The sequence below is a fragment of the Manihot esculenta genome, chromosome 18, assembly GCF_001659605.2.
Source record: "Manihot esculenta cultivar AM560-2 chromosome 18, M.esculenta_v8, whole genome shotgun sequence".
Taxonomy (NCBI): Eukaryota; Viridiplantae; Streptophyta; class Magnoliopsida; order Malpighiales; family Euphorbiaceae; genus Manihot; species Manihot esculenta.
Window position 1 is genome coordinate 7409326 of NC_035178.2, and position 27585 is coordinate 7436910.

At 35.2% G+C, this 27585-nt stretch overlaps 4 protein-coding genes and 1 pseudogene across 4 annotated transcripts; 3 read left to right on the top strand and 2 right to left on the bottom strand.

Annotated features, from left to right (window-relative positions):
* Nucleotides 1-1503: 1503 nt before the first annotated feature.
* LOC110605849 lies at nucleotides 1504-2597 on the top strand. The gene has a single exon (XM_021744511.2). It carries the CDS (start codon nucleotides 1551-1553, stop codon nucleotides 2430-2432), a length of 882 nt encoding a protein of 293 aa, XP_021600203.1. The 5' UTR covers nucleotides 1504-1550; the 3' UTR covers nucleotides 2433-2597.
* A 4942-nt stretch (nucleotides 2598-7539) lies between these two features.
* LOC122722390 lies at nucleotides 7540-8871 on the top strand (annotated as a pseudogene).
* Nucleotides 8872-19500: 10629 nt separating this feature from the next.
* On the bottom strand, nucleotides 19501-20565 carry LOC110606166 (F-box protein At5g07610). The gene has a single exon (XM_021744929.2). It carries the CDS (start codon nucleotides 20563-20565, stop codon nucleotides 19501-19503), a length of 1065 nt encoding a protein of 354 aa, XP_021600621.2.
* A 1671-nt stretch (nucleotides 20566-22236) lies between these two features.
* LOC110606067 (F-box protein At5g07610) lies at nucleotides 22237-23439 on the bottom strand. The gene has a single exon (XM_021744810.2). It carries the CDS (start codon nucleotides 23283-23285, stop codon nucleotides 22278-22280), a length of 1008 nt encoding a protein of 335 aa, XP_021600502.2. The 5' UTR covers nucleotides 23286-23439; the 3' UTR covers nucleotides 22237-22277.
* Nucleotides 23440-23969: 530 nt separating this feature from the next.
* On the top strand, nucleotides 23970-25334 carry LOC110605759. Its single transcript, XM_043953642.1, has 2 exons — nucleotides 23970-24919; nucleotides 25014-25334. The coding sequence occupies exon 1, from the start codon at nucleotides 24017-24019 to the stop codon at nucleotides 24899-24901; it is 885 nt and encodes a 294-aa protein (XP_043809577.1). The 5' UTR covers nucleotides 23970-24016; the 3' UTR covers nucleotides 24902-24919; nucleotides 25014-25334.
* Nucleotides 25335-27585: the final 2251 nt, after the last annotated feature.

The window sequence follows — 27585 nt, forward strand, 5'->3', positions numbered from 1 at the left end:
TTAAAATTATACTAATAGAATTTTAAAAAAAATAATAAAATCAATAATTTATCAAAAAAACCTTATACTAATTTTACCTCAACTTTTAAATTAATATTAATTTTACCCTAAAATTTATTATCGTGATATTGATATATGGCAATTCTGTTAATTTTTAACGACATAAAAATTATATGGTACGATTGAAACAATTTTTTTTGAAAGATACAATTAAAATAATTTTAAAAGGTTAAGTTTTAATCAATAAAAAATATATATGGAGAATTTAATTGCAACAAAATTAATAGTATAAATTTTTTTTGCCATTAACTCATAATTTATTTATAATTATTTTCATTCTATATACTTAGGCTTTCGATACTTAATTAAATGAAAATTTTATAACATGTATAATAGTGTGTAATTTTGTTATTATTATTACTTTTAAAAAAAATATGAGAATTTAAATATTTATTATAAATAATAATTTATTTAATTTGAATAAGTATAAACATTATAAGAATTTTAATTAAACAACTATTTAATAATAATAAATTTAATTGTCAAAATTACTTTTTATTATCACGTAAAAGTATCTTGAGAAATATTATACTGAAATATGTCATAATTTAAATATTTCATTTTTTTCTCCTAATTTATTTTCTTTTTGTCAATTTATTTATCTTTCTTTATTTTTTTTCCTTTCTTTCTTTTCTATTTTTCTTACTTTTTTCTCATTTTCTTTAATTTCTTTTCATTTTCTCTTTATTTTTTATCACAATTTCTTCCATTTTCCTTATTTTTCTCATTTTCTTCCATTTTCTCACATTTTCTTTTATTTTTTAAGTTTTTTATTTAATTTATAATTTTTTTTGTCAAATGAATATAATATAATTTAAAATACGAAAAATAACATCTTAATTTAAAATACAAATAAAATTAATAATTTAACATAATTTTTATATTTTAAAAAAATTAATAACATAGTGCAATTTATTACTAAATTTAGTAATAAATTTGATTTTTCATATTTTTTTTACCTTTTTAAGTTTTTATCAAACACAAATTTCAAATATTTTATTAAATTTTATTATCCAGCATACTTGCATATATTTATTTTATAAACAGATATTATATATATTTTTTCTTATAAATCAATTTTTTAAATACCAACTTTTTTTATTTCATACAAATTTAATTTTTTTATTAAATATTTAAAATAAAAAAATTTATTTATGGTCATGATAAATTTAGGGTTTCTTTTTTGCATGAGAATCCATGCAATTGCGTACAAATCTAATAGATATATACTGCATTGCTTATCGAAATATTTTACTTATAGGATTTTGGACATTATAGAATTCTTCATTAGATATAATTAATAGGAAAAAAAAAAGGGAATTTGAGAAGTTTTTTCAAAATTTGAAAGAACTCTAATGCAACTCAAATTCCAACAGATTCTGTTTCTCTATAAACATCTAAACCTTTCAATCCATCTCTTTCAAAACCCTTTAATCCGAAATAACACCTTCATTAGCCTTCTCCTCTAAATCTCTAATCTATTTCCGGCCATGAATAAGCCAGAAGAAACGGAATCCAACGATCAAGACTTCTTTCTAAAGCGTGAGCTTGGTCTTGGGCTTTCTTTAGGACCTTTGAGAACCTCTCCCGAACCGTTATTTTCTTCATCTCCATCGCCTCAACCGCTACCTGATCAAGAAATTTCACAGCTAATCCAAATCGAAACCCCTGCAGCCACCGTATCCCCTGATCCTAGCTTTCTGCTCTCTCATAACCATGTCGCAGCAACAACTACTCCTCACATGGCGCCTCCTACTGGGCCTTCCTTTCATACTGCTGCTGCTGTTGTTGCCCCTTCTTTGCAGCTCCAAGAGGCTTCCCCTGAAGGTCCTCGCGTAAAACGTGTTCGGCGTAACCCTACTCAGGCTCCCCGCGATGGTAAGAGCGAAAATGTCCCTCCACCTTTTCCTTGGGCTACGAATCGTCGCGCCACCGTGCATAGCCTAAATACCTTGCTGTCTAATAATATTGAAACCATCACCGGTGCCGTCCAATGCAAGAGATGTGAGAAGCAGTACGTGAAGGAGTTCAATCTGCAAGAGAAGTTCCGTTTAGTAGGGGAATACATTGCTGAAAACAAGCACTCCATGCATGACAGGGCTCCGGATCGTTGGATGAATCCGGAGTTGCCTAATTGCGATTATTGCAACCAAGAAAGATGCGTAAAGCCGGTGATTTCTCAGAAGAAGAAATCAATAAATTGGCTGTTCTTGCTTTTGGGTGAGATGGTGGGTTGCTGTACTCTTGATCAGTTGAAGTATTTCTGCAAGCACACCAAGAATCATCGAACTGGGGCTAAGGATCGTGTTCTTTATCTCACATATCTTGAATTGTGTAAACAGCTTCGTCCTGATGGTCCTTTTGCTCGCTGAAACAAGAGACGATCACAGGTGGGTTTTCATTTTTAATGAGATATTTACTTTCAGGAGTGGAAATTATTATTCAATTGGTAGATCAGTGGATTCATATGGATTTCTTTTGATCTTTGTAGCTCTACTGCTTGAACTAGATTTCATCTTGAAATCCTTCTATTTATCATAGGGCTTTCCCTTTTTTTTTTTTTTTACCAGTGTGGCTCTGAAGTTCAAACTCTATGCTTCTTTTCCCATCTAAACGTACTGTTTTATGTTGTTTTTTTTTAGGAATTCTCAACTGTTTTACATTTAATTTCCATGCGTGCCATTCTAAACTCATAGCTTTTTTTCAATTTTTTTCATTTACCAATCAATTTTCTTAATGCATTAAACGATAAGAACTAAGAAAAACATTTTTACTTTATTCTTTATTACTATTATTATGAATATCATTACATAACAATCTTCAAAATAGTCGAGCCTAAAACGTAGATATCAAACTAGAAAGCTCCTACGAATATAAAGTTTCAAATCCAATATCACCGCCCAACGTCAAATTCTTACCTATAACTCGACAAGGCAATTTACAAATATCAACAGCCTCAGTTGGCATTTCTTTTTTTAGCTTTAGTCTTCTATGTTTCAAGAGAGAATTGCTTAAAATCTCCAAATATTTAGGAACATTTAGAAGTTTGAAATTAGCTAACATGAAACCTAAGATTGTTGAAATGGTGCTTTAATCCCTATAACACATGGGAGAATGAATTCATTCTATCATTAACACACAATTCACAACAGGCTGCTGTGAGAAAATTCCTAAGAGAACATATATGAACCCAAAATTCAATCATTAATGTTTTGAATTTCACATAAAAAAATAACTAACCTTTATTATTCTTCATGGACAGTACAGTACAAACCTGGGAATAAGAATTTGGAGTTTTCACTTGTCATGTAACAGAGATCTTCCCAAATTGCTCTCGTTTCTTTCTTTTACGGATATTTCCAAACAAGTCAGCTAAGATTCTATGATCTTTACGGTACCCTCTACATCTGCTAAAATTTTTATCACACTTAAACCCCTCAACTTTCTTTTTCAAAAACTTTTGATTCCTCTCTCCATTTCACTTCCTAAAAATAAAAGTTTGGGAGGATTCTACTGACTTAGAGAATGGAAGGAGAATGACATCAAAAAAATATCGTGTTAAAAATGGTAAATAAAGAGATGGATAGCGGCTACGCTCTTCCCTCTATGCCTTCCATTTTTAGATTTTTGGGGGGATTTTCTCCCACTTTCCTTTCTCCGTCAGGACAATATGTGGAGAGAGACAATAAGAGAATCCCCTTTTCTCCTGCTTCCCCGATTCTTCTTTTCTTACATTTTTTCTTTAATGAAGAAAAGTTGATAACGTGGCATCATGTGTAAGTCATGTGTACACCTTAGAAAAGAATTCGGATGAATATAAAGTGTGAACCCAAGTTCCAAATCAAATTTTTATCTATAACTCCACAAGGCTATTTACATAAGGAATCATCCTCCGACCATCATCCTCCTCAGTTTTCAATTGTTTGATTTCATCAGTGGTCTTGTTCTGGGAAATGAGAGTTGCCACCACATATATCACTAATGTTTCACCACCAATAAACAATACTCTTCCACTATCTTCAGTCGGCCCAATGATCTCTGAATCGTTTGATGACAACTCTTTCGTAGACAAGTCCTTTGCTGTGCGATACGTACCGCCTTGCTTGAAGGCCTCGACGGCATCGTACAGATCAAATGCAAGAAAGTGTGGACCACGTAAGAAACCAGAATACAGTTTACCATTGACGTTGCCCAAACAACGTGCATGAACATTGGAAAAGAGGAGAGATGATTTCTCTGTCGTCAGATCAAAAGCAATAACCATTTTCTCGTTGACCCTTGTACGCCAATAAACGCGGTCATTAACAAATACACCTGTATCAGGAATGATCATCCAATTGCCAAGGATAAAGTCACGAGAAGTTCTCCAATATTCTTCAGCAGAGGAATAAATGCCAAATTTACATTTCAGCGTATCAGATTGAAATGCACAAATCAGCCTGTAGTCAACCACAAATTTCTCTAATGCTGGCTCAAATACAAGAACAAGGGCAGGATCAGAACCATGGTTGGCATCAGGTTTTGGTAGTTTCTTCCACCGTCGGTTAACAGGATTGCAAATGTAGTAGGGTTTGTGTCCATTGGCAGTCCCTTGAGCCTGGCAGCAGAGAAGTCCATTGGAAGAACATCTGACGTCAACGGGTTCAGGCAAAAACCTCAAAGACGGGTCTGGAACCCCATACGCCATTGGGTCAAGGGAAATAAACGATGGCAATAAGGATGAACGAGATCGACGAAAGAAACCGGATATTTCGTGGAAATAATTTGACTGGATGTGAGCAAACGAAGAAGTTGAGATGTAATTCTTCCAGCCCCGACAAACACAAGAGAAGCGATGGAGAGATTTAGCAGGAAGGTAACGAAGGGCATTCTCCCTAATAATATCTTTGAGGTCCGCGTGGATGTTGCTATTTCTGCTTTCAACGGAAGTGCAAGGCTTCTTTCCTCGATCCATTGTAACTTCCAAATAAAAGTTGAATCCAGATTCAAGCAAGAAACAAGAATCAAGAACTGTAAGCAAGATTAACAGGACGAAGCACAAAACAAGCACCCATTATAAAAGAATTAACAAATTCTTTCTCATTAATATTAAATATATATTTTCTATACATATAATGGTTAAATATACCTTCCAAGATAAAGGGTGTCACCAAGGAAAGTTACTGTCGTGAACACAGCAATGGCAGCTCCCTTCTTCCGCGAACACCATGTGTGAATAGCTATTCGAAACAGACTCCCAAACACAGCCTAAAATTACTCCAAAATCAAGCAAGAAACAAGAACTGTAAGCAAGAGTACATTTTCTCACTGTGACATATGAAATGTTAAAGAGCACTGGAGGGAGAAAGAGAGAAAAAAGAAGAAATCATACCCAAATTGAATTAATTTTTCTTCTGTACGTAGGATACTGATCGACAAGAGTTGCTGTGACCGAGAGAAAGAGAGAGATTCTCTTTATATAACATAAAGGTGCCAGTATAATTTGTCATTATTTTTTTTACTATAATAATTACATTGGGTTAAACTTAATAATCCTATAAATTGAAAAGAAAGTAAAAAATTTTAAATAGGTAAAGAAAAAAAAATTAGGGATTTTAAAAAAAATTCAATTGAGGAAACTTGCACTGATGTGAAGAAACAGGGGAGATTGTGTATGAAGGGATTGAGAATGTTAGAGAAAATTAATGAGAGACTGAGGAAGAGAGAGCTATTAACAAAATATTTATAATGAATATAAATATAAGTATTTTAGATAATTTTATTAATGGCTAATGTAAATTAAAAAATAATAAAAAATTATATGAATTTATTATAAAAAATAATTCAATTAAATTAACAATTGATCAAATAATTTTTATTTTATTTCTAAATGTAATAATATTATCAAATCTTACTTTTTCTTTCTTAGTATATTAAACTACACTAATTTTTACTAATATTATTATAAATATTTTAATACTTACAAAACATATTAATTAAAATGAAAGAAGAATTTTTTTTCTATGAAACCATAGTATTATTATAAATATTTTAATAATTTTTATAAAATTTTCTTAGTTAAAAAGAAAAAAGATTTTATTTTTTAGTAATTTTAATTATCTATTAAAATAATCTCATCGATAAAATTACAAGAATATTTAAATAAAATGATATAATTATTACTTTAATATATTGTTTAATTTTTAAATATTTAAATAATATTAAAATTAAAATAATTTTTATAATTAAAACAATCTCTAGAGTTTCCTATGAAACGGTGTGGTTAAAACTACATTTTTTTAATTCTGAATTGTAATAAAAATAATCATAAAAATTTAAATAAAAAATAATAATTTAACATTTATATAAACTCTATAATTAATTTAATTAATAAAATTTAAATTAAATTAGTTTAAATTTACATAAGGAATCATGCTCCGACCATCGTCAGCCTCAGTTGGTAACTCTTTGATATTTTCAGTCATCATGTTATAGGAAATGAGAGTTGTCCCCAAATAAATCACTGCAGTTTCACCGCCGACAAACAAAACTCTTCCACCATCTTCGGTCAGCAGAAAATCTATATCCAACCGTATCAGATTGAAGTGCACAAATCAGCCTGTACTCAACCACAAATTTCTCTAATGGTGGCTCAAAGACAAGCACAAGGGCAGGGTCAGAGCCATGGTTAGCATAAGGTTTTGGTAGTTTCTTCCACTTCTGAGTCACAGGATTGCAGATGTAGTAGGGTTTGTAACCAGTCCCTTGACCCTGGCAGCACAGAAGTCCATTGGAAGAACACCTGACCTCAACTGGTTCAGGCAAAAACCTCAAAGACGGATCTGGAACCCCATATGCCATTGGGTCAAGGGAGATAAACGATGGCAATAAGGATGAAGGAGATTGACAAAAGAAGCCAGATGCTTGATGGAAATAATTTGACTGGCTGTGAGCAAAGAAAGGACTTGAGATATAATTCTTCCAGTCCTGACAAACACAAGAGCATCTGAGAAGAGATTTAGCAGGAAGGTAACGAAGGACATTCTCCCTAATAATATCTTTGAGTTCCATGTAGATGTTTGCTATTTCTGCTGGCAAGGGATCAGAACAGCAATTACAAATATGCAGAGCGTAGAACACGTAGCTAATAGTTTAAAGCAAGCAAGAAACAAGAATAAAGAATTGTAAACAAGATTAACACAAGGATGAAGCAAGAAATAGCAGTGTACATTTTCTCCCTAACTTGTCAAACGTTATAGAGCAATCGAGGGGAAAGAAAGAAAAAAAGAGAAATCATACCCAAATTGAATTTATTTTTGTTCTGATGAACTGAGAGAGTGAGGAAGACAATTTCCCTATATATAATTGTGTTGCCTTTCTTGGGTTGGGCCATTGCATGGATTTTCAATTCTATGCTTTGTGTGGATCCATATATTTCCATTTGCAGAGGACAATAATCTAAAATTAAATATTAAACTATCACAAATTTGATGTGTACAAAATTGAGAACAATTATATAGGGAACTATTTACAAAATCCATAATTAAAATTCAATTCATAATTTTTTTTCCAAACTATTCTCATTACAAAACCCATAATGAAAATGTTGAAACACCTGTATCGCCCGAGCTCTTTTGCCTAGCAGATTCTTTACTGCAGTCTCCTGCGGATTGCTGGACAACTTTTTTTTCTCTCTTGGAACATACTATTCAATCTGGGTATGATTTCTCTTTTTTTCTCTCTTTCTCCCTCCATTGGTCTTTAACATTTCATACGTTACAGTGAGAAATGTACTCTGCAATCACTTGTTTTGTGCTTCATCCTTGTGTTAATCTTGCTTACAATTCTTGTTTCTTGTTTCTTGTTTCTTGCTTCTTGCTTCTTGTTTCTTGCTTGATCTTGGATTCAACTTTTATTTGGAAGTTAAAATGGATCGAAGAAAGAAACTTTGCACTTCCCTCGAAAGCAAAAATAGCAACTGCCACGTGGACCTCAAAGATATTATTAGGGAGAATGCCCTTCGTTACCTTCCTGCTAAATCTCTCCATCGCTTCTCTTGTGTTTGTCGGGGCTGGAAGAATTACATCTCAACTTCTTCGTTTGCTCACATCCAGTCAAATTATTTCCACCAAATATCTGGTTTCTCTCGTCGATCTCGTTCATCCTTATTTCCATCGTTTATTTCCCTTGACCCAATGGCGTATGGGGTTCCAGACCCGTCTTTGAGGTTTTTGCCTGAACCAGTTGACGTCAGATGTTCTTCCAATGGACTTCTCTGCTGCCAGGCTCAAGGGACTGCCAATGGATACAAACCCTACTACATCTGCAATCCTGTTAACAAGCAGTGTAAGAAACTACCAAAACCTGATGCCAACCATGGCTCTGATCCTGCCCTTGTGCTTGTATCTGAGCCAGCATTAGAGAAATTTGTGGTTGAGTACAGGCTGATTTGTGCATTTCAATCTGATACGGATGGACATGAATTTGACATTTATTCCTCTGCTGAAGAATCTTGGAGAACTTCACCTGGGACTTACTTTGGCAATTGGCAGACGCTTCCTGATGCAGGTATTTATGTAAATGGCTGTGTTTATTGGCGGTCAAGCTCCAACGAGAACATGGTTATTGCTTTCGATCTGACAACAGAAAGCATCTCTCCTCTTTTCCCATTTTCCTGCACGTTGTTTGGGCAACGTCAATGGGAAGCTGTATTCTGCTTTCTTAAATGGTTCACACTTCCTTGCATTTGATCTGCACGATGCCGTCGACGCCTTCAAGCTAAGCGGTTTATCATTATATGTTGAAGAATTAGAGAATATATACAAATCGTGATGGATGGATGGACCACGACCAAGTGGCTCAACATGTTTATCATTAATGAGCAGGCTAATGCATTTGTCCCGACACGTCATCATACAATTCGAAAGGACGTATATCAAATTGTTATCGCTAAATCACCAACATATGCTCTCTCTTTCTCGATCTCTCCAAATTGAAAATCTCTCAATACTATTACTTCCAACGATTCAAACAGAATCATTAATTTTTCTGTAAATCAAACTCTTGCCTACATATCTACATCTTCTTATCTCACCGAATCTCAAACATATTAATATATGCTTGAAAATGGCAGCTCCCTTTTAGTGTGAGTTTGATTTATCTATCTGCTGGTTTTCTTCCAGCTCATCTAATAGTGGGTTTCCTTCCTCTCCAACACTACCGGGTGAGGTTGTCTTTCGTTTTTCTTTTATTTTCTCTCAATATCTACCTCTTGTTAGGTTGTGTTTTATTGTCTTGCTTTCCCTCTTCTTCCTCTTTGGCTTGGTTTGCTTGAAGTTTGAAAGGTTTTTTCCTTCCTTGTGTTTCAGTATGTGCTAAGGCTTATGTAGACTACTATAGTGAGTTTTTTTTATAAGCCTTAGAAGCATTGTACTCTACTGACCGAAGGTCTCTGTATAGAAGGTAAGCTTTATGGTTGGGTTTTTAAGGTTGGAGATTTTGTGGGCTAATTTCTTTTCCTTCTTTTTTGTGTAGTTGGACCTTATGATTTTTCTTGATCTTAGATCTTTTCTTATATTATCAGTCAATGTTACCTATTGAAAAGAAAAATATACAGTCAAAACTAAAAAGTAGATATTAAACTAAAAATCACTATGTAGACCTTAGAAAAAAATTCCTATGAATATAAGTTCCGATGAATATAACTGCCTAATTTCAAATTTTTATCTACAACTCCACAAGGCTATTTACATAAGGAATCATCCCCCGACCATCATCCTCTTCAGTTGCCAATGGTTTGATATCATTAGTGGTCTTGTTCTGGGAAATGAAAGTTGCCCCCGCGTAAATCACCATAGTTTCACCACCAATAAACAGTACTCTCCCAGCATCTTCAGTCGGCCAAATGATATCTGAATCGCCCAATGTTAACTCTTTCGTAGACCAATCTTTTGCTGTGCGACACTTACCGCCTCGCATGAAGGCGTCGACGGCATTGTACATATCAAATGCAAAATGGTCTGAATCATGTAAGAAACCAGAATACAGCTTCCCATTGACGTTGCCCAAACAACGTGCAGGAAAATGGGAAAAGAGGAGAGATGCTTTCTCTGTCGTCAGATCAAAAGCAATAACCATTTTCTCGTTGATTCTTGACCGCCAATAAACACAGTCATTAACATATACACCTGTATCAGGAATGATCATCACCCCATTACCAAGGCGAATCTCACGAGAAGTTCTCCAAGATTCTTCATCAGAGGAATAAATGTCAAATTTATATCCAACCGTATCTTTAAATGCACAAATCAGCCTGTAGTCAACCACAAATTTCTCTAATGCTGGCTCAAATACAAGAACAAGGGCAGGATCAGATCCATGGTTGGCGCGAGGTTTTGGTAGCTTCTTCCACTGCTGGTTAACAGGATTGCAGATGTAGTAGGGTTTGTATCCATTGGCAGTCCCTTGAGCCTGGCAGCAGAGAAGTCCATTGGAAGAACATCTGACGTCAACTGGTTCAGGCAAAAACCTCAAAGACGGGTCTGGAACCCCAAATGCCATTGGGTCAAGGGAAATAAACGATGGAAATAAGGATGAACGAGATCGACGAAAGAAACCAGATATTTGGTGGAAATAATTTGACTGGATGTGAGCAAACAAAGAAGTTGAGATGTAATTCTTCCAGCCCCGACAAACACAAGAGAAGCGATGGAGAGATTTAGCAGGAAGGTAACGAAGGGCATTCTCTCTAATAATATCTTTGAGGTCCGCGTGGATGTTGTTATTTCTGCTTTCAACGGAAGTGCAAGGCTTCTTTCCTCGATCCATTTTAACTTCCAAATAAAAGTTGAATCCAGATTCAAGCAAGAAACAAGAATCAAGAAACAAGAATCAAGAATCAAGAATTCAGAACTGTAAGCAAGATTAACAGAAGGATGAAGCACAAAACAAGTAATAGCAGAGTACATTTTCTCACTGTAACGCATGAAATGTTAAAGAGCAATGGAGGGAGCAAGAGAGGAACAAAAAGAGAAATCCTACCCAAATTGAATTAATTTTTCCTCTGTAGTATACTGATCGACAAAGTTGCGGCGACTGAGAGACTGAGAGAAGGAGAAATGAAAAGAGGGAGAGTCTCCCTTTATATAATACAAAGGCGGTGCCTTTCTTTAAACCGCGTTATAATATTTCTAAATTTTATTTATAATTATATATATTATAAATTTAAATTATAATAAAAATTAATTATAATAATTTAAGTACAAATAATAAAAAAAATTGTAAAATTTAAATTTATTATGCGATATTTTAATATTATCCTAATAATATAATACTTAATATATTTTTATAAATTAAATAAATTATTTAATTTTTTATTATTATTGATAAATATTTTTCTCTTCCTTGTCCATGATAGATCTGGTTTTCTTCTGGGTCCCTTCTTGCTGGGCTCCCTGGTGGATCTCTCCATGTTCTTCCTGGTGAAGGGACCTGTAAAATAAGAAAGAAAGGTCAGGGGCCTACCGGGTGTGCCCCGGCAGAGGCCCTCCGACGCTCAAGTCAGATTTTATGGCTCAGAGTAGTATATTTAGGCAAGGGTTACAGAAAGAATAAAAATGGTGTCCAGGAAGGAAAAGGAAGAAGAAGAGAGCCCCCTCTGCGTGGCCTCTATCGTGATATATATATCTGTCTCTCTGCCACAATGCTAGCTGTCTTCTGTCGCCTAGCTCCGTATGTACGGATGTGTCAGGCGCCTGCTCCATGCGTAACGACCATTAATTCTCCTCTGATACGTATGATTCTCCTCTGATACGCATGCGGAAGGACCTACCAGCGGGGCATCTTGGTCATTTTCCCCTTTCCGGGCTGGGTTGAATGGTAGGGCTGAAGTTCAGCCTGGTGAGGGCCTGATTACTGGGCCGAGAGGTTTGGGCCGGTTTGATTGAGGAGTCTAGGCGGAGTCCGGCCCTGTGACTGAGCGGGCTGGACCTGGCTCTCGAGGGGAATATTGAAGCTTTCGGATCATGGACTGTTTTCATGGGCCTGGCCTTTATACCGGGGTGAAGAAATCCAGCGATCATCAATTGCCCCTTTATCTCCTCAGCAGTTATTCCATGACTGGTGAGGGGATAAATCTTTAAACTCTATTCATGACCGTGTGGTCTGAGAACTGCTCCTGTCGAAAGTATCCCTTTCTTGCCTTTTTATTATTTTTGCCTGAGCGTTGGACTCTTGTGTATGTTTTTTGCCCTTGAGTATTTATGGGCACTCTTCTTTCGAGCGTTTTGCGGGCTCTTTGTTGCTTGGACCTTTCTCTAGGTCAGCTGAGTTGGTTTAGTGTGAGCGGTCAATTCTCGAGGTCGTTGCCTCTCATGATTGCCCCTGATTCTCTGTTTGGCTTTGTATTTTGGTATGCAGTTTGCTTAGGAATCGCCTTGCCTTAATTCGGTCTGTCTTATCGGGTTTACCAGTACTGCGCTCGTTTTCTTGAGATCGGCATGATGCTTTGGTACTTTTGGCTGTTGTGTGAGATTAAAGTCTCTCTACCTGATGACTTGAGCTCCTTTGGGAGGTCGGAGTTTAGCTTTTTCATTTATGGTCCCGTGCCCCAATCTTTTATGTGAGATCAGAACTATGTTCTTTATGAGTTGTTTTTGCTTGTTGCACCGGATGATCTTGGGGATTCTGGCTATTTTTGCTCCGAGAGATCTTTGAGATCTTTGCCGGTCTTCTACCTCAGTGAGGTCTTCTGCCTTATTGAGGTCTTCTGCCTCAGTGAGGTTTTCTGCCTCTTTGAGGTCTTCTGCCTCTTTGAGGTCTTCTGCCTCTTTGAGGTCTTTTGCCTTATTGAGGTCTTCTGCCTCTTTGAGGTCTTCTGCCTCTTTGAGGTCTTCTGCCTCATTGAGGTCTTCTGCCTCATTGAGGTCTTCTGCCTCTTTTGAGGTCTTCTGCCTCATTGAGGTCTTCTGCCTCATTGAGGTCTTCTGCCTCTTTGAGGTCTTCTGCCTCTTTGAGGTCTTCTGCCTCACTGAGGTCTTCTGCCTCGGTGAGGTCTTCTGCCTCATTGAGGTCTTCTGCCTCATTGAAGTCTTCTGCCTCTTTGAGGTCTTCTGCCTCTTTTGAGGTCTTCTGCCTCAGTGAGGTCTTCTACCCCATTGAGGTCTTCTGCCCCATTGAGGTCTTCTGCCTCTTTTGAGGTCTTCTGCCTCATTGAGGTCTTCTTTTGCTATGACCTCACCTCATTGAGGTCTTCTCTTGTCAAGACCTCATTGAGGTCTTCTCTTGTCAAGACCTTATTGAGGTCTTCCTTTGCTAGGACCTCAGTGAGGTCTTCTTTTGTCAAGACCTTATTGAGGTCTTCTCTTGTCAAGACCTTATTGAGGTCTTCCTTGTCAAGACCTCATTGAGGTCTTCTCTTGTCAAGACCTTATTGAGGTCTTCCTTGTCAAGACCTTATTGAGGTCTTCTCTTGTCAAGACCTTATTGAGGTCTTCCTTGTCAAGACCTTATTGAGGTCTTCTCTTGTCAAGACCTTATTGAGGTCTTCCTTGTCAAGACCTTATTGAGGTCTTCCTTTGCTAGGACCTCAGTGAGGTCTTCTTTTGTCAAGACCTTATTGAGGTCTTCTTTTGTCAAGACCTTATTGAGGTCTTCCTTTGTCAAGACCTTATTGAGGTCTTCTCTTGTCAAGACCTTATTGAGGTCTTCCTTGTCAAGACCTTATTGAGGTCTTCTCTTGTCAAGACCTTATTGAGGTCTTCCTTGTCAAGACCTTATTAAGGTCTTCCTTTGCTAGGACCTCAGTGAGGTCTTCTTTTGTCAAGACCTTATTGAGGTCTTCTTTTGTCAAGACCTTATTGAGGTCTTCCTTTGTCAAGACCTCATTGAGGTCTTCTCTTGTTAGGACCTCAGTGAGGTCTTCTTTTGTCAAGACCTTATTGAGGTCTTCTTTTGCTAGGACCTCAGTGAGGTCTTCTTTTGTCAAGACCTTATTGAGGTCTTCTTTTGCCAGGAGATCTTGGGGACCCTGGTCTTCATGCTCCGGGAGGTCTTTTAAGATCCTCACCGGCCGTTTTTATTTTGTTTTCCCGGGAGTTCTAGGGGATCCCGGTCTTCTTTGTTTTCCCGGGAGTTCTAGGGGATCCCGGTCTTCATTCTCCGGGAGGCATCTTTAAGATCCTCACCGGCCGTTTTTGTTTTGTTTTCCTGGGAGTTCTAGGGGATCCCGGTCTTCTTTGTTTTTCCGGGAGTTCTAGGGGATCCCGGTCTTCATGCTCCGGGAGGTATCTTTAAGATCCTCGCCGGCCGTTCCGGGGTGACCTCGGGGCCCCGCCGGCTGTTTTTTGTTTTGTTTTTCCGGGAGTTCTAGGGGATCCCGGTCTTCTTTGTTTTCCCGGGAGTTCTAGGGGATCCCGGTCTTCATGCTCCGGGAGGCATCTTTAAGATCCTCGCCGGCCGTTCCGGGGTGACCTCGGGGCCCCGCCGGCTGTTTTTTGTTTTGTTTTCCCGGGAGTTCTAGGGGATCCCGGTCTTCTTTGTTTTCCCGGGAGTTCTAGGGGATCTCGGTCTTCATGCTCCGGGAGGCATCTTTAAGATCCTCGCCGGCCGTTCCGGGGTGACCTCGGGGCCCCGCCGGCTGTTTTTTGTTTTGTTTTTCCGGGAGTTCTAAGGGATCCCGGTCTTGTTCGTAATTCGGGCTCTATGGCCTTACTGTCGCTTCGTCTTCTCAGTTTGGTTTGTGGTGTCAGGAAATCTAGGGGATCCTGTACACCTACCTCTCTGAGGTCTTGTATAAGATTCGGAATTTTTTCTGCAAAATAAGAGCTTGTACCGAGCGTATATAACGAGGATACTCATTTTTAATAATATCTGTCAATAAATAATATGTCACACATGTCACTTGGTTACATTCTTCAGATGAACAAATGCAAGTATTAACTCTTACAACGTTAACCCATGCATTTTTAGAGATGCAATAAACAATATTTTGCATGTGTAAATTTCTTCAGGACTTTTCGAGCTATAAAATGCAAGCTATTATTAGGATATCTAAACTCATAGAGGTTTATTTTAAACTTAGTCTTACTATTTACATGCGAAGCATGCCGTTTAATCAATTTATAAAATCATCTGTAAAAAATAATTACCAATAACCAAAGGCAATCTTGAAATTTAAATTCTATCTTACCTATTTCGAATACTAATGGTAAAAAGAATCGGTTAATTTATAAAAAAGAGTTTTTTTTTTTTTTTTTTTTTGACATGCATGTCGATATGTTATATTATCATGCACATGACATGGCATGAGATGAATGCATATGTAGACACATGCCTACATAGAACTACGAGAAGAGGAGATAGGAACCTGAATGGGAAAAGCATCCATGTCAGCTCTGATGGCAACAAACGAAGGCCCACCAGTGCCGAACTAAGCCCGAATACCCATTTTCTTCTGCTTTTTCTTTTCTCTTTTCATCCTTGCTGTCCTTTAATTCATTTGCAAAACTCTCTGGACCTTTCTTCTGGTTCTCCTCATTCAGATCTTTCACATAAGCTACACCAGAATGATTATCTTTTTTAAATAAATTGTTCTTCAATCCATTTCTGCACTTTTCTTCATTGGCACAGGATGATCCCGTCCCCTTGGTTTTCTTTGAATGGGTCATGAAGCCTTCATCGTCACTCAAATTTTCCTTATAAGAGACCTGTTGCTTACGCCGATCAGATCTCCTTGGGCGCTTTCCATAGCTACTCGAATTCACTTCTGCCTTAAACTCACCATCTTCATCAACTAGCATATCTTTTTCAGCAGGTGCGATTCTTCTTGCATTGATATAAATGTATATGTATTATTGGCATACAAAAAAGCCAATAGAGAGGACACTTGTCTTGCTGTTATAGGCTCTAGCCCATTCACGCGTTCACCTTCCTCATCTCCTTTTCCTTTCTCTGTTTAGTTCCCGAGAGCATTAAACTGCCTCCTAAATACTTGCTGGTGTTGTTTCTTGCAGTGGTGTTACTCACTACTCACTCTCTTACCCAATACAAGCCACCAATTAACAAGCCTCCTCCTGCAGAGAGATACGCCCCATTTGACCCAATACAAGCCACCAATTAACAAGCCTCCTCCTGCAGAGAGATACGCCCCATTTGACCCAACAGACAAACACCACGGACTCCCAAAGAAGTGGCCACCCAGTTCGATTGATGGATCGATAGGAGCTGGTGATCATCAAGAGAAGGCATTCCCTGACAAAGACAAGCCATAAAAACGCAAGGGAGTGACGTCACCATACAAGCCTGGAAATCTGAGGTGAAACAGAGCCACACAGATTCGATTCTGTCAATTCCAATGAAACAATACGCCCTTGGGAGCAACGGACTCCAACCCATGAACAAATTGATCTTGGATTTGAGGAATTCCACGTTGTCAACTTGGCCGACCTGCTCAGTCAGGCCATCGTACTCCGCTAAATTCAAGTTTGAAAATTGCATGTCTTCAAGCTGGCCAACATCAACAACATCATTCCCTCCGATCTGAATCGCGAATCCGAGCTCAAGCATGCTCCGACCTCGAACACAAATCTAACTCCGAGCTCGGGTCCGACCTCGACTTATAATAATACTGTAATTGCTGGATTTCTTGAGTTCCTTTCAGTCCTGCTCTTGAGCTTGGACTCAAAGATAACTCCGAGCTCGGGTCCGACCTCCACTTATCTTGAGGACAGTCTGGCCATCCGACTCAAAATGCGAGACCGACTTCTTCTTCCGACCTGTTGAGTTTGATCTGCTGGAGCCTTCCCACTCAAAAGTTGATCATCTGGTGGTGGTGTCTGCTTTAATTCTTGAAGGTTGTGGTTTCTTCCTTTGCATACGTGGTGTCAGCTCCATCATGCCTTCATATCTGGTCCAGTTCGGTGTCGCGACGACCTCACTTGTTGGAGCTTGACCAGACCAGCGACTTCTTCATCAGGTCGGCGCGCCTTTAGCACCTTCATGTCTGTCTATCTGGTCCATTTCCACGTCGCTCCGGCCTCATTTGTCGGGTCTTGACCAGACCAGCAACTTCCTCCTCAGGTCGGTGCGTCTTTGGCAGCTCGAGCTCTTTCCACTCCTGCTATTTCTACATATATATATATTATTATTATTATTTATTTATTTATTTATTATTATTATTATTTTTTTTTTTTTATAACTTGGAATCTTACAGCCAACCTGCCCATCTAACCCTTACAATATATATACGGCCGACCTCACAATCTCAACAAATATGTATATTATGCATTCTTTCTTCTTTTTACAGAAAAAATTAAAATTTATACTTACAGGCAAGCACTTCGATCTGAAGTTTCACCTCGTCAGATCTCAAAGAAAAAGTTAGTAGTAATAATATTTAATAAATGTTAAAATAAACAACGAGGGTAGGAAAATGAAGATTAAGAGACTGTCAAGATATTCTTACACCAGCTGGGTCTTTCTTTTCAACTGGGTTACTGTAAATCTCCAGCTTTCTTTTTCGTGTAAGCTTTCTTTTTTGTATTGTCTCCCTGTCGCCCCGATGCTTTCCATCTGTCCTGAAATGCGACTCCAACCTCGACCACGAATCTAGTTTCGAACATGGATCCGACCTCAACGAGCAATCTATCGCTGTGGTCGTCGGATTTGCTGAGTTCCTTTCTGTCTTGCTAAACACGGCTCCGACCTCCTTTTTTCTCACGGACTCCTCTTCTCTTTCTCTCACCTTCTTCTTCTCTTTTATTTATTTATTTATTTTTTTATATATACAGCGGACCTCAGAATTTCAACAATACATATATTCCTCACCCTTTTTTTTTTTTTTCTTTTACAGAAAATATTCACCAGACTTCAAAGAAAAAATCAGCCGTAATAAAATCTTATGTGGATCTCAATGGGTGGATCTGAAAACTTTTGAGATAGTAAAATCTCTTTCGTGGAGGGCACATTCCCGGCCAAGCTCGGCGAGGGGTTAAAAGGAATGGGTGGTTGGTTGTTTGGAGTTGTAGGACTGGAAAATAAGAACTGCTGCCCCTCTTGGGCAGAGCTCAGATTATTTGGAATGACGTTAAGGTTATTTTCTTGGTGGTTTGCCATTGTGGATCTCAGTGGGTTTTGAAAGTGAAAACTCCGGTGATGAAAAGATCTCCTTCGTTTCCCACAGACGGCGCCATTTGATAAATATTTTCCTCTTCCTTGTCCATGATAGATCTGGTTTTCTTCTGGGTCCCTTCTTGCTGGGCTCCCTGGTGGATCTCTCCATGTTCTTCCTGGTGAAGGGACCTGTAAAATAAGAAAGAAAGGTCAGGGGCCTACCGGGTGTGCCCCGGCAGAGGCCCTCCGACGCTCAAGTCAAATTTTATGGCTCAGAGTAGTATATTTAGGCAAGGGTTACAGAAAGAATAAAAATGGTGTCCAGGAAGGAAAAGGAAGAAGAAGAGAGCCCCCTCTGCGTGGCCTCTATCGTGATATATATATCTGTCTCTCTGCCACAATGCTAGCTGTCTTCTGTCGCCTAGCTCCGTATGTACGGATGTGTCAGGCGCCTGCTCCATGCGTAACGGCCATTAATTCTCCTCTGATACGTATGATTCTCCTCTGATACGCATGCGGAAGGACCTACCAGCGGGGCATCTTGGTCATTTTCCCCTTTCCGGACTGGGTTGAATGGTAGGGCTGAAGTTCAGCCTGGTGAGGGCCTGATTACTGGGCCGAGAGGTTTGGGCCGGTTTGATTGAGGAGTCTAGGCGGAGTCCGGCCCTGTGACTGAGCGGGCTGGACCTGGCTCTCGAGGGGAATATTGAAGCCTTCAGATCATGGACTGTTTTCATGGGCCTGGCCTTTATACCGGGGTGAAGAAATCCAGCGATCATCAATTATTTTTTAATAAATCAAATGATAATGTTAATTATCTTTAACAAATACTACATTACACTATTTTATTTTTTAATATTATAAACTTAAATTTTAAAATTAATATAGTAAATTTTTGTAATCTTTTATTAAAATAAAAAATAAACTTTATTGCACTTAAATTAACACTTGTATTAATTCTTATTTTAAATTGTTAACATTGATTTTTGATATTATGATTTCTCACTTTAATAATTTATAATTTTTTATTTTAAAATTAAGTATATTATTAATAATTAAAACAACATCATATTATCTAAAAAATTTATATTATTAAATTATTTATATTTTAATTTTCTTTTAATTATCAAATTATTTATAACATTATCTAATAATTTTATATTATCAAATTATCACTTTAATAATTTATAAGTTCTATCTTATAAATTTAATTGAATTATTATTCATTTTAAAATGATATTTTAAATATCATTATTAATAATTTTAATATATATATATAGTATAGATATAAATAAAAACTAGAAAGTTATAAAGTTCTAAATCCAATATCAGTGGCTAATGTCAAATTTTTAGCTATAACTGGACAAGGCTATTTACATAAGGAATCATGCTCCGACCATCATCAGCCTCAATTGCTAATTCTTTAATATCTTTAGTCTTCATGTTGTAGGAAATGAGAGTTGTCCCCAAATAAATCACTGCAGTTTCACCCCCGACAAACAAAACTCTTCCACCATCTTTAGTCAGCATAATCATCTCTGAATCTTCTAATGAGAATTCTTTCGTATATATCGTCATCATCATGTCCATGGCAATATTGGACAGTTCGAATACTACTAACTGTGCACCATGTCTGAAAGCAGAACATAGCTTCCCATTCACGTTGCCCAAACAACCAATTGAACAGGAATACAAGGGAGTTGCTCTCTCACTCGTCAGATCAAAAGCAAGAATCCTGATCTTTGACCTTGGCCGCCAATAAACAACGCCATTAACATAAACACCTGAATAAGGAAAGATCTGCCAATTGCCAACGCAAATCTCACGAGAAGTTCTCCAGGATCCTTCAGCAGAGGAATAAATGTCAAATTTATATCCAACCGTATCAGATTGAAATGCACAAATCAGCCTGTACTCAACCACAAATTTCTCTAATGGTGGCTCAAAGACAAGCACAAGGGAAGGGTCAGAACCATGGTTAGCGTCAGATTTTGGTAGTTTCTTCCACTTCTGGGTCACAGGATTGCAGATGTAGTAGGGTTTGTATTCAGACCCTTGAGCCTGGCAGCAGAGAAGTCCATTGGAAGAACATCTGACGTCAACTGGTTCAGGCAAAAACCTCAAAGACGGGTCTGGAACCCCATATGCCGTTGGGTCAAGGGAAATAAACGATGGCAATAAGGATGAAGGAGATTGACAAAAGAAGCCAGATACTTGATGGAAAGAATTTGACTGTCTGTGAGCAAAGAAAGGAGTTGAGATATAATTCTTCCAGTCCCGACAAACACAGGAGAATCTATGGAGAGATTTAGCAGGAAGGTAACGCAGGACATTCTCCCCAATAATATCTTTGAGGTTTATGTAGATGTTGCTATTGCTGCTGGCAAGGGAAGTGCATGGTTTCTTTCCTCGATCCATTTTAACTTTCAAATAAAAGTTGAATCCAAATCAAGAAAGAAACAAGAAACAAGAATCAAGAATCAAGAATTGTAAGCAAGATTAACAGAAGCAAGTAATAGCAGAGTACATTTTCTCACTGTAACGTATGAAATGTTAAAGAGCAAAGGAAGGAGAAAGAGAGGAAAAAGAAAAATCATACCCAAATTGAATTTATTTTTCTTCTTTAGGATACTGATCCACAAGAGTTGTTCGTTCCAGAGAGAGAGAGAGAGAGAATGAATTTCCCTTTATATAATATAAAGACGTTGCCTTTCTTTGGGTTGGGCCATTCAATATATCGAATTTAGACTTTCAAATTTTTAATTAATTTTAAATAAAATAAAATTATTATTTTTAAAATTTAAACATTTCTATTGATCCAATTAAAATGAAGAAAAAAGTTTTTAAAAAAATTGAGAAAAAAAAATAAATAGAATTTTAAATGGAGAGAGCTCCACGTTGAGATGGGAAGACTTCTTTATATAATTTTTTAAAAATAATGGTAATATAAGTTCTAATTTTTTATATAATTAACTCCAATTCAGTTTCTTCATTTTATTCAATGGCAAAATAAACTCTAATTTAAAATAATTTTTTAAAAATAAAATATTATTTTTAAATTTTAAAAATTATTTATTATATTTATATATATTTTTTAAAAAAATTATGTTAATTAAAATACTAAATTTTTTGGTATTTTAAATTATTAAAATAATATTTTATTAAATATAAGTTGAAAAGTCAAATAAGTTCAATTCAAAATTTAGTGCTCAAAACTCAAATAAGTCTTTATTTAATATAATATTATTTTATATAATAAAATATTATTTTTTTTAATATTAAAATATTTTTTATATGATAAAATTTATTTTTGTAATTTTAAAAATTATTTATTATATCTATATATATTTTTTAAAAAATTATTAGTTAAAATATTAAATTTTTATAGTTTAAAATATAAAAAAATAATATTATATTATATTAAAACTTATTTGATCCTTAATAAAAGGGTATGAATTTAATTGACCCAAAATTAATTTGAATTAGATTTATTTGGCCGGATATATTTTTATATTTTATTATTAAAAATAAATATTATATTATGTTAGTACTTATTTAGCTCTTAATAAAAATATAATAATTTAATTAATAAAAAAATAAATTAAATTTATTTAACTCTTAAAAAATAATATTAAAATTTAATTAGAGTTTATCACCTTTTAATTTTCCATTTTAATTATTTTTAGAACTTATAATTTTGCAAATAATTTAAAAAAAGTAATGATATTTTTATTTTTCAAAACTTTTCTTCATTTATACTTTTATATACTATAAATTATAATAACTAAAATAAATTTTACATTATAGATATAGTCTAATAAATTTATAGTTTTATTTGAGTAATATAAATAATTTATTTTGAAAATAAAATATTTCAAAAAAGAAAAAGCCATTTATAACTAATAAAATGATCTCTATTAAAATTATATTAAATCTAAAATATTTTAATACAAAGAATATGACACTATAAAAAATATTAAAATTAGTATAAAAAATTTTTACTGCTAAAAAATATATAATTTATTTATAAAATTAAAATTATAATAGTAGATATTTTACAATAATTACGCAAAAGAATAAAATTTTTTTATTATTGCTATATATATTGAATCTGGTTATCTCCAGTTTACCTATAACTGGACGAGGCTATTTACATAAGGAATCATCCTCCGACCATCATCAGCCTCAGTTGGTAATTCTTTGATATTTTTAGTCTGCATGTTATAGGAAATGAGAGTTGTCTCCAAATAAATCACTGCAGTTTCACCACCGACAAACAAAACTCTTCCGTCATCTTCACTCAGCATAACGATCCCTGAATCCTCTAATGAGAACTCTTTCCAACCGAATTTCATCACCTTGTTGAAGAAGGCGTTGGCCTGTTTAAATACTAGTAAGTTTGAACCATGTCTGTAAGCAGAACACAGCTTCCCATTCACGTTGCCTAAACAACCAATTACAAAGGAAAAAAAGGGAGTTGCTCGCTCACTCGTCAGATCAAAAGCAAGAATCCTGATCTTTGACCTTGGCCTCCAATAAACAACGCCATTAACATAGACACCTGTATGAGGAAAGATCTGCCAATTGCCAATGCAAATCTCACGAGAAGTTCTCCAGGTTCCTTCAGCAGAGGAATAAATGTCAAATTTATATCCAACTGTATCAGATTGAAATGCACAAATCAGCCTGTACTCAACCACAATTTTCTCTAATGGTGGCTCAAAGACAAGCACAAGGGCAGGGTCAGAACCATGGTTAGCGTCAGGTTTTGGTAGTTTCTTCCACTTCTGGGTCACAGGATTGCAGATGTAGTAGGGTTTGTATCCAGTCCCTTGAGCCTGGCAGCAGAGAAGTCCATTGGAAGAACATCTGATGTCAACTGGTTCAGGCAAAAACCTCAAAGACGGGTCTGGAACCCCATATGCCGTTGGGTCAAGGGAAATAAACGATGGTAATATGGATGATGGAGATTGACAAAAGAAGCCAGATACTTGATGGAAAGAATTTGACTGGCTATGAGCAAAGAAAGGAGTTGAGATATAATTCTTCCAGTCCTGACAAACACAAGAGCACCTACGGAGAGATTTAGCAGGAAGGTAACGCAGGACATTCTCCCTAATAATATCTTTGAGTTCCATGTAGATGTTCCTATTTCTGCTGGGAAGGTAACGCAGGACAAATATGAAAAACGTAGAACACGTAGCTGATAGTTTAAAGCAAGCAAGAAACAAGAAGTCGGAAACAAGAAGCAAGAAACAAGAAGTAGGAAACAAGAAGCAAGAAACAAGAATCAAGAATTGTAAGCAAGATTAACACAAGTATGAAGCACAAAACAAGTAATATCAGAGTACATTTTCTCACTGTAACGTATGAAATGTTATAGGGGAATGGAGGGAGAAACAGAGAAACCATACCCAAATTGAATTGATTTTTCTTTCTGTAGGATACTGATAGACAAGAGTTGTTGTGACCGAGAGAGAGAGAAAGAGAATTTCCCTTTATATAAGTGTTGCCTTTCTTTGGATTGGGCCATTCAGAATTTCCCTTTACAGTTTTTGCATTTCTTTAATTTTCTCCACACAGTTTTTATAATAATTTTAAAAGTTTATGTTAATAATGATAGTGCAATACGGATATAAATATATTTATCAATTGATTGTGCTAATAAGATAAATAATAAAATAAAAATAAAAAAAAGGAATTTGAAAAGTTATTTCAAAATTCGAAAGAGCTGCAATTCAAATTCCCTGAAATTCTGTTTCCACGTATATATCAAGACCTTTTAAACCTATCTCTTTCAAAACCATCTCTTTAAATTTTGACAGAAGATTTTATTGTTGTCATTAGTGTGTACTCATGGGATAAACAAATGGAATCCAATGATAAAAAAATCTCTTTTAAAAGAAAGAGCAGTAACAATCGCGAACCTGATTTTAGAAAAAGGGAGGAGATGGATCTTGGTCTTTCTTTAAACACCCGTCATGACCCGATATCTTCTTCATCATCATCTTCATCTCCATCTCCATCTCCACCTCCATCTTCATCGCCTCAACTGCTACCTTCACATCAAGAATCAGAACTACTCCAAATTGAAACCCCTCCGGAGACCCTCTTCCCTAATCCTAGCCTTCTGCCCATTTCCCCAGCAACAACTACTCCTCACGCCCCTTCTTTGCCAGCTTCCCCTGCTGGTCCTCCTCGCCCTCCACCTCTTCGCCCTCCACGTGCTCGGCGTAACCCTACTCAGGCTCCCCGTGATGGTAAGAGCGAACATGTCCCTCAACCTTTTCCTTGGGCTACGAATCGTCGGGCCACCGTGCATAGCCTAAATACGTTGTTGTCTAATAATATTGAAACCATCACCGGTACCGTCCAATGCAAGAGATGTGAGAAGCAGTATGAGATGGAGTTTAATCTGCAAGAGCAGTTTCGTATAGTAGGGAAATATATTGCTGAAAACAAGCACTCCATGCATGATAGGGCTCCGGCTCGTTGGATGAATCCGAAGTTGCCTAAATGCGAATATTGCGAGCAAGATAATTGCGTAAAGCCGGTGATTTCTGATAAGAAGAAATCAATAAATTGGCTGTTCTTGCTTCTGGGTGAGATGCTGGGTTGCTGTACTCTTGATCAGTTGAAGTATTTCTGCAAGCACACCAAGAATCATCGAACTGGGGCAAAGGATCGTGTTCTTTATCTCACATACCTTGAATTGTGTAAACAGCTTCATCCCGATGGTCCTTTTGATCTCTGAAACAAGAGACAAACACAGGTGGATCTAGACTTTTTCCCTCATTTGCTACGAACTTTTTTTTTTATTATTTCAGTCTAATTTACTAATTTCAGGCAATTTTAAGGTTCTACAGTGAAGAAACTTGCAATTATTCTACAACTGAGAAGAGTTGGCTGATGAGAGTTTGCAGTTGGCTACATTTTTTTTTTTCTTTTTGCTTGCAGTTTGAACAAACTGGCCTGACATGGTTTTGTTGCCTTCCCCTCCATTTTTGCAAACTGGCTTGGGGAATTTCAGCGGCGGTGGCAAGTCTCCAAGAGTTTATTAGCTTTGGACTCTATTTTGTGGACTAATTTCTTAGGCCTCTGTCAATTTTCTTGGGTCATGGTTCATTATAGTAATTGAGTTTTTAGCCTTGTGGGTCCACTATAGTTCATCAACTCATCCCTTTGAAATAAAGATAAATAATTTGCTTATACTTTCCTCACTCTAATCCAAAAATTAAACTGCAGAAATTGAGTTAAACTAATATATACTATAAATTTTTAGCATAGATTAATATAAGTATATGCATAGCTTTCCTATTGATTATTTTTGTTTCATTCAGCAAATATGTTACTTAAATTTATAAGTTTAATTCTTATGGAAAACAATAACCGTAGAATCTAAATAAATTTTAATTATATAATAAAATAATTAAATAATTGTGATATTTAATTAATTACTTATTCAATAATATAAGCAAATCTTTTATTTACAGAAAGATAAGAATTTACCTTCATTGAGTGAAAGCAAGATACAAGGCCCAAGATTAAGCAAATTATACAAATTAAATTACTCTAACAAAGGATCATATATCTTCTTGATAGAAATACATTTCAACTAAGTAAATTAACTATATATTTAGACTTTGTTTAGTGTAAATTTAAAATATTTTCAATATGAATTGACTAAATAATAAATACTTTTATAAATATTTGATCAATTTTAAAAAATATATTAAAATATTATTAAAATTTTTATAAATTTATTAATTAATTTCTAATAATTTTAACAATTGAATGTTATAAAAAATTTAAAATATTTTCAATATGAATTGATTAAATAATAAATACTTTTATAAAATTAAAAAATTGAGTTTTTTTATACTAAAAAAATTAAATATTAAAAAGGTTTAGCGATTAAAGTTATTAAAACACTAATTAATATATATATTTTAAATTTAAAAAATATGTTAATATATTTTTTAAAATTATTATAACCTTATAATAATTATTTCTTAAAGTTTTCCACGTGGTTGTTCTATGACTCGATACTCTCACTTTTTCCTATTTCTTAAACCTAACTTCTTCTTTTTCTTTTTTTATAAAAAATAATCTGCGTCAATTGATTATCGATAAAAAAGAAGATATTGTTGTCCCTATTAAAAGTTCTAAAGATATTTCGAGTTGATTTCTGTATGGTGGGAATATTTCCCACATATAATCTAATCAATTTTCAGAATATATAGATCTCTTTAACAGATTTATTTTAGAGGGACATATATTATGAAATTAGAGACAAAAAGATATCTATTTCGGTTTTTTAACGATATTGATTTTCATTCCTCTCAACAGGATAATGATGTTAGAGGTTTCCTTCCTCTCAACAAGATGCCTCTAACCACACCCCTGCGAATGATAATTTGACAGGTAACCGTCAAGCGGTTCATCCCGTCAAAGGTCAGGATAATCGAAAGCAATGATCGTCGTGTTGGAACTGCCAAAGACTCAGCGATCCTCAGACAGTTAATGCATTGAAGGATTTGGTTACTAGTTACAAGCCGAACATTTTATTTTTGATGGAAACAAAAGTTTTAGCTCTCCATCACTGATCTTTGCGATGAAATTTTTACCTTTTAACGGCTGCATTCTTATGGACTGTTTGCAAGTGATTCAATCACTTCGGTCTCTATATTTAGATATTTCTGAACTGAGTTTGATTTTGAATGATTATAAATTTTTGTTAGACCCTAAAACTAATATTTTTGTTAGATAGGTTTGTCGTCATGCCACTCTAAGTGTTCATACTTTGGCTAAAAAATCTATTAGATATGATCATTCTTGATATCTCCTTATTTTATTAATACAATCAATAATTTTATTTTTAAAAAAATATTTTTTAAAATTAAAAAATTAATTAATAAAGTTTTTATACCATATAAATTAAATAATAAATTTACTTAATATATAAAAAAATTACTTCATAGTCTTTATAATATAAAAAATTTACTAATTAGTTTATCAATTTTCAAAAATACATTAAAACATATCTAATATTTTAAAAAATTTATTAGTTAATCTTTTCATTTTAACAGTTAAGTATTGTGAAAAAATTTAAAATATTCGTGATACAAAAAAATTAATTAATTAGTAACTTTTTTAAAATTTAAAGAATTAATTAATAAGTTTTTTTTAATATTATAAAAATTAAATAATAAAATATTTAAGAATAAAATTAATGCAGAAATTAAGTAATAGATTTTTTAAAATATTAAAAATATTTTAATATATTTTTTAAAATTAAATAATTAATCAATGAATTTTAACACATCTTAATAATAATTTTTAAAAAAAATAAAACATGTCTCATCCTCATTGACTTCATCCTTAAAAAAACAACAGATTCAGTGACCGTTTAAATTTCGAATTCAAAACATCAAGCCT

What these genes read in the sequence shown, in the direction of transcription:
- LOC110606067 (XM_021744810.2), bottom strand. Translation starts at nt 23,285, where the DNA reads ATGGAACTCAAAGATATTATTAGGGAGAATGTCCTGCGTTACCTTCCT.
- LOC110605759 (XM_043953642.1), top strand. Translation starts at nt 24,017, where the DNA reads ATGGAATCCAATGATAAAAAAATCTCTTTTAAAAGAAAGAGCAGTAAC.
- LOC110605849 (XM_021744511.2), top strand. Translation starts at nt 1,551, where the DNA reads ATGAATAAGCCAGAAGAAACGGAATCCAACGATCAAGACTTCTTTCTA.
- LOC110606166 (XM_021744929.2), bottom strand. Translation starts at nt 20,565, where the DNA reads ATGGATCGAGGAAAGAAACCATGCACTTCCCTTGCCAGCAGCAATAGC.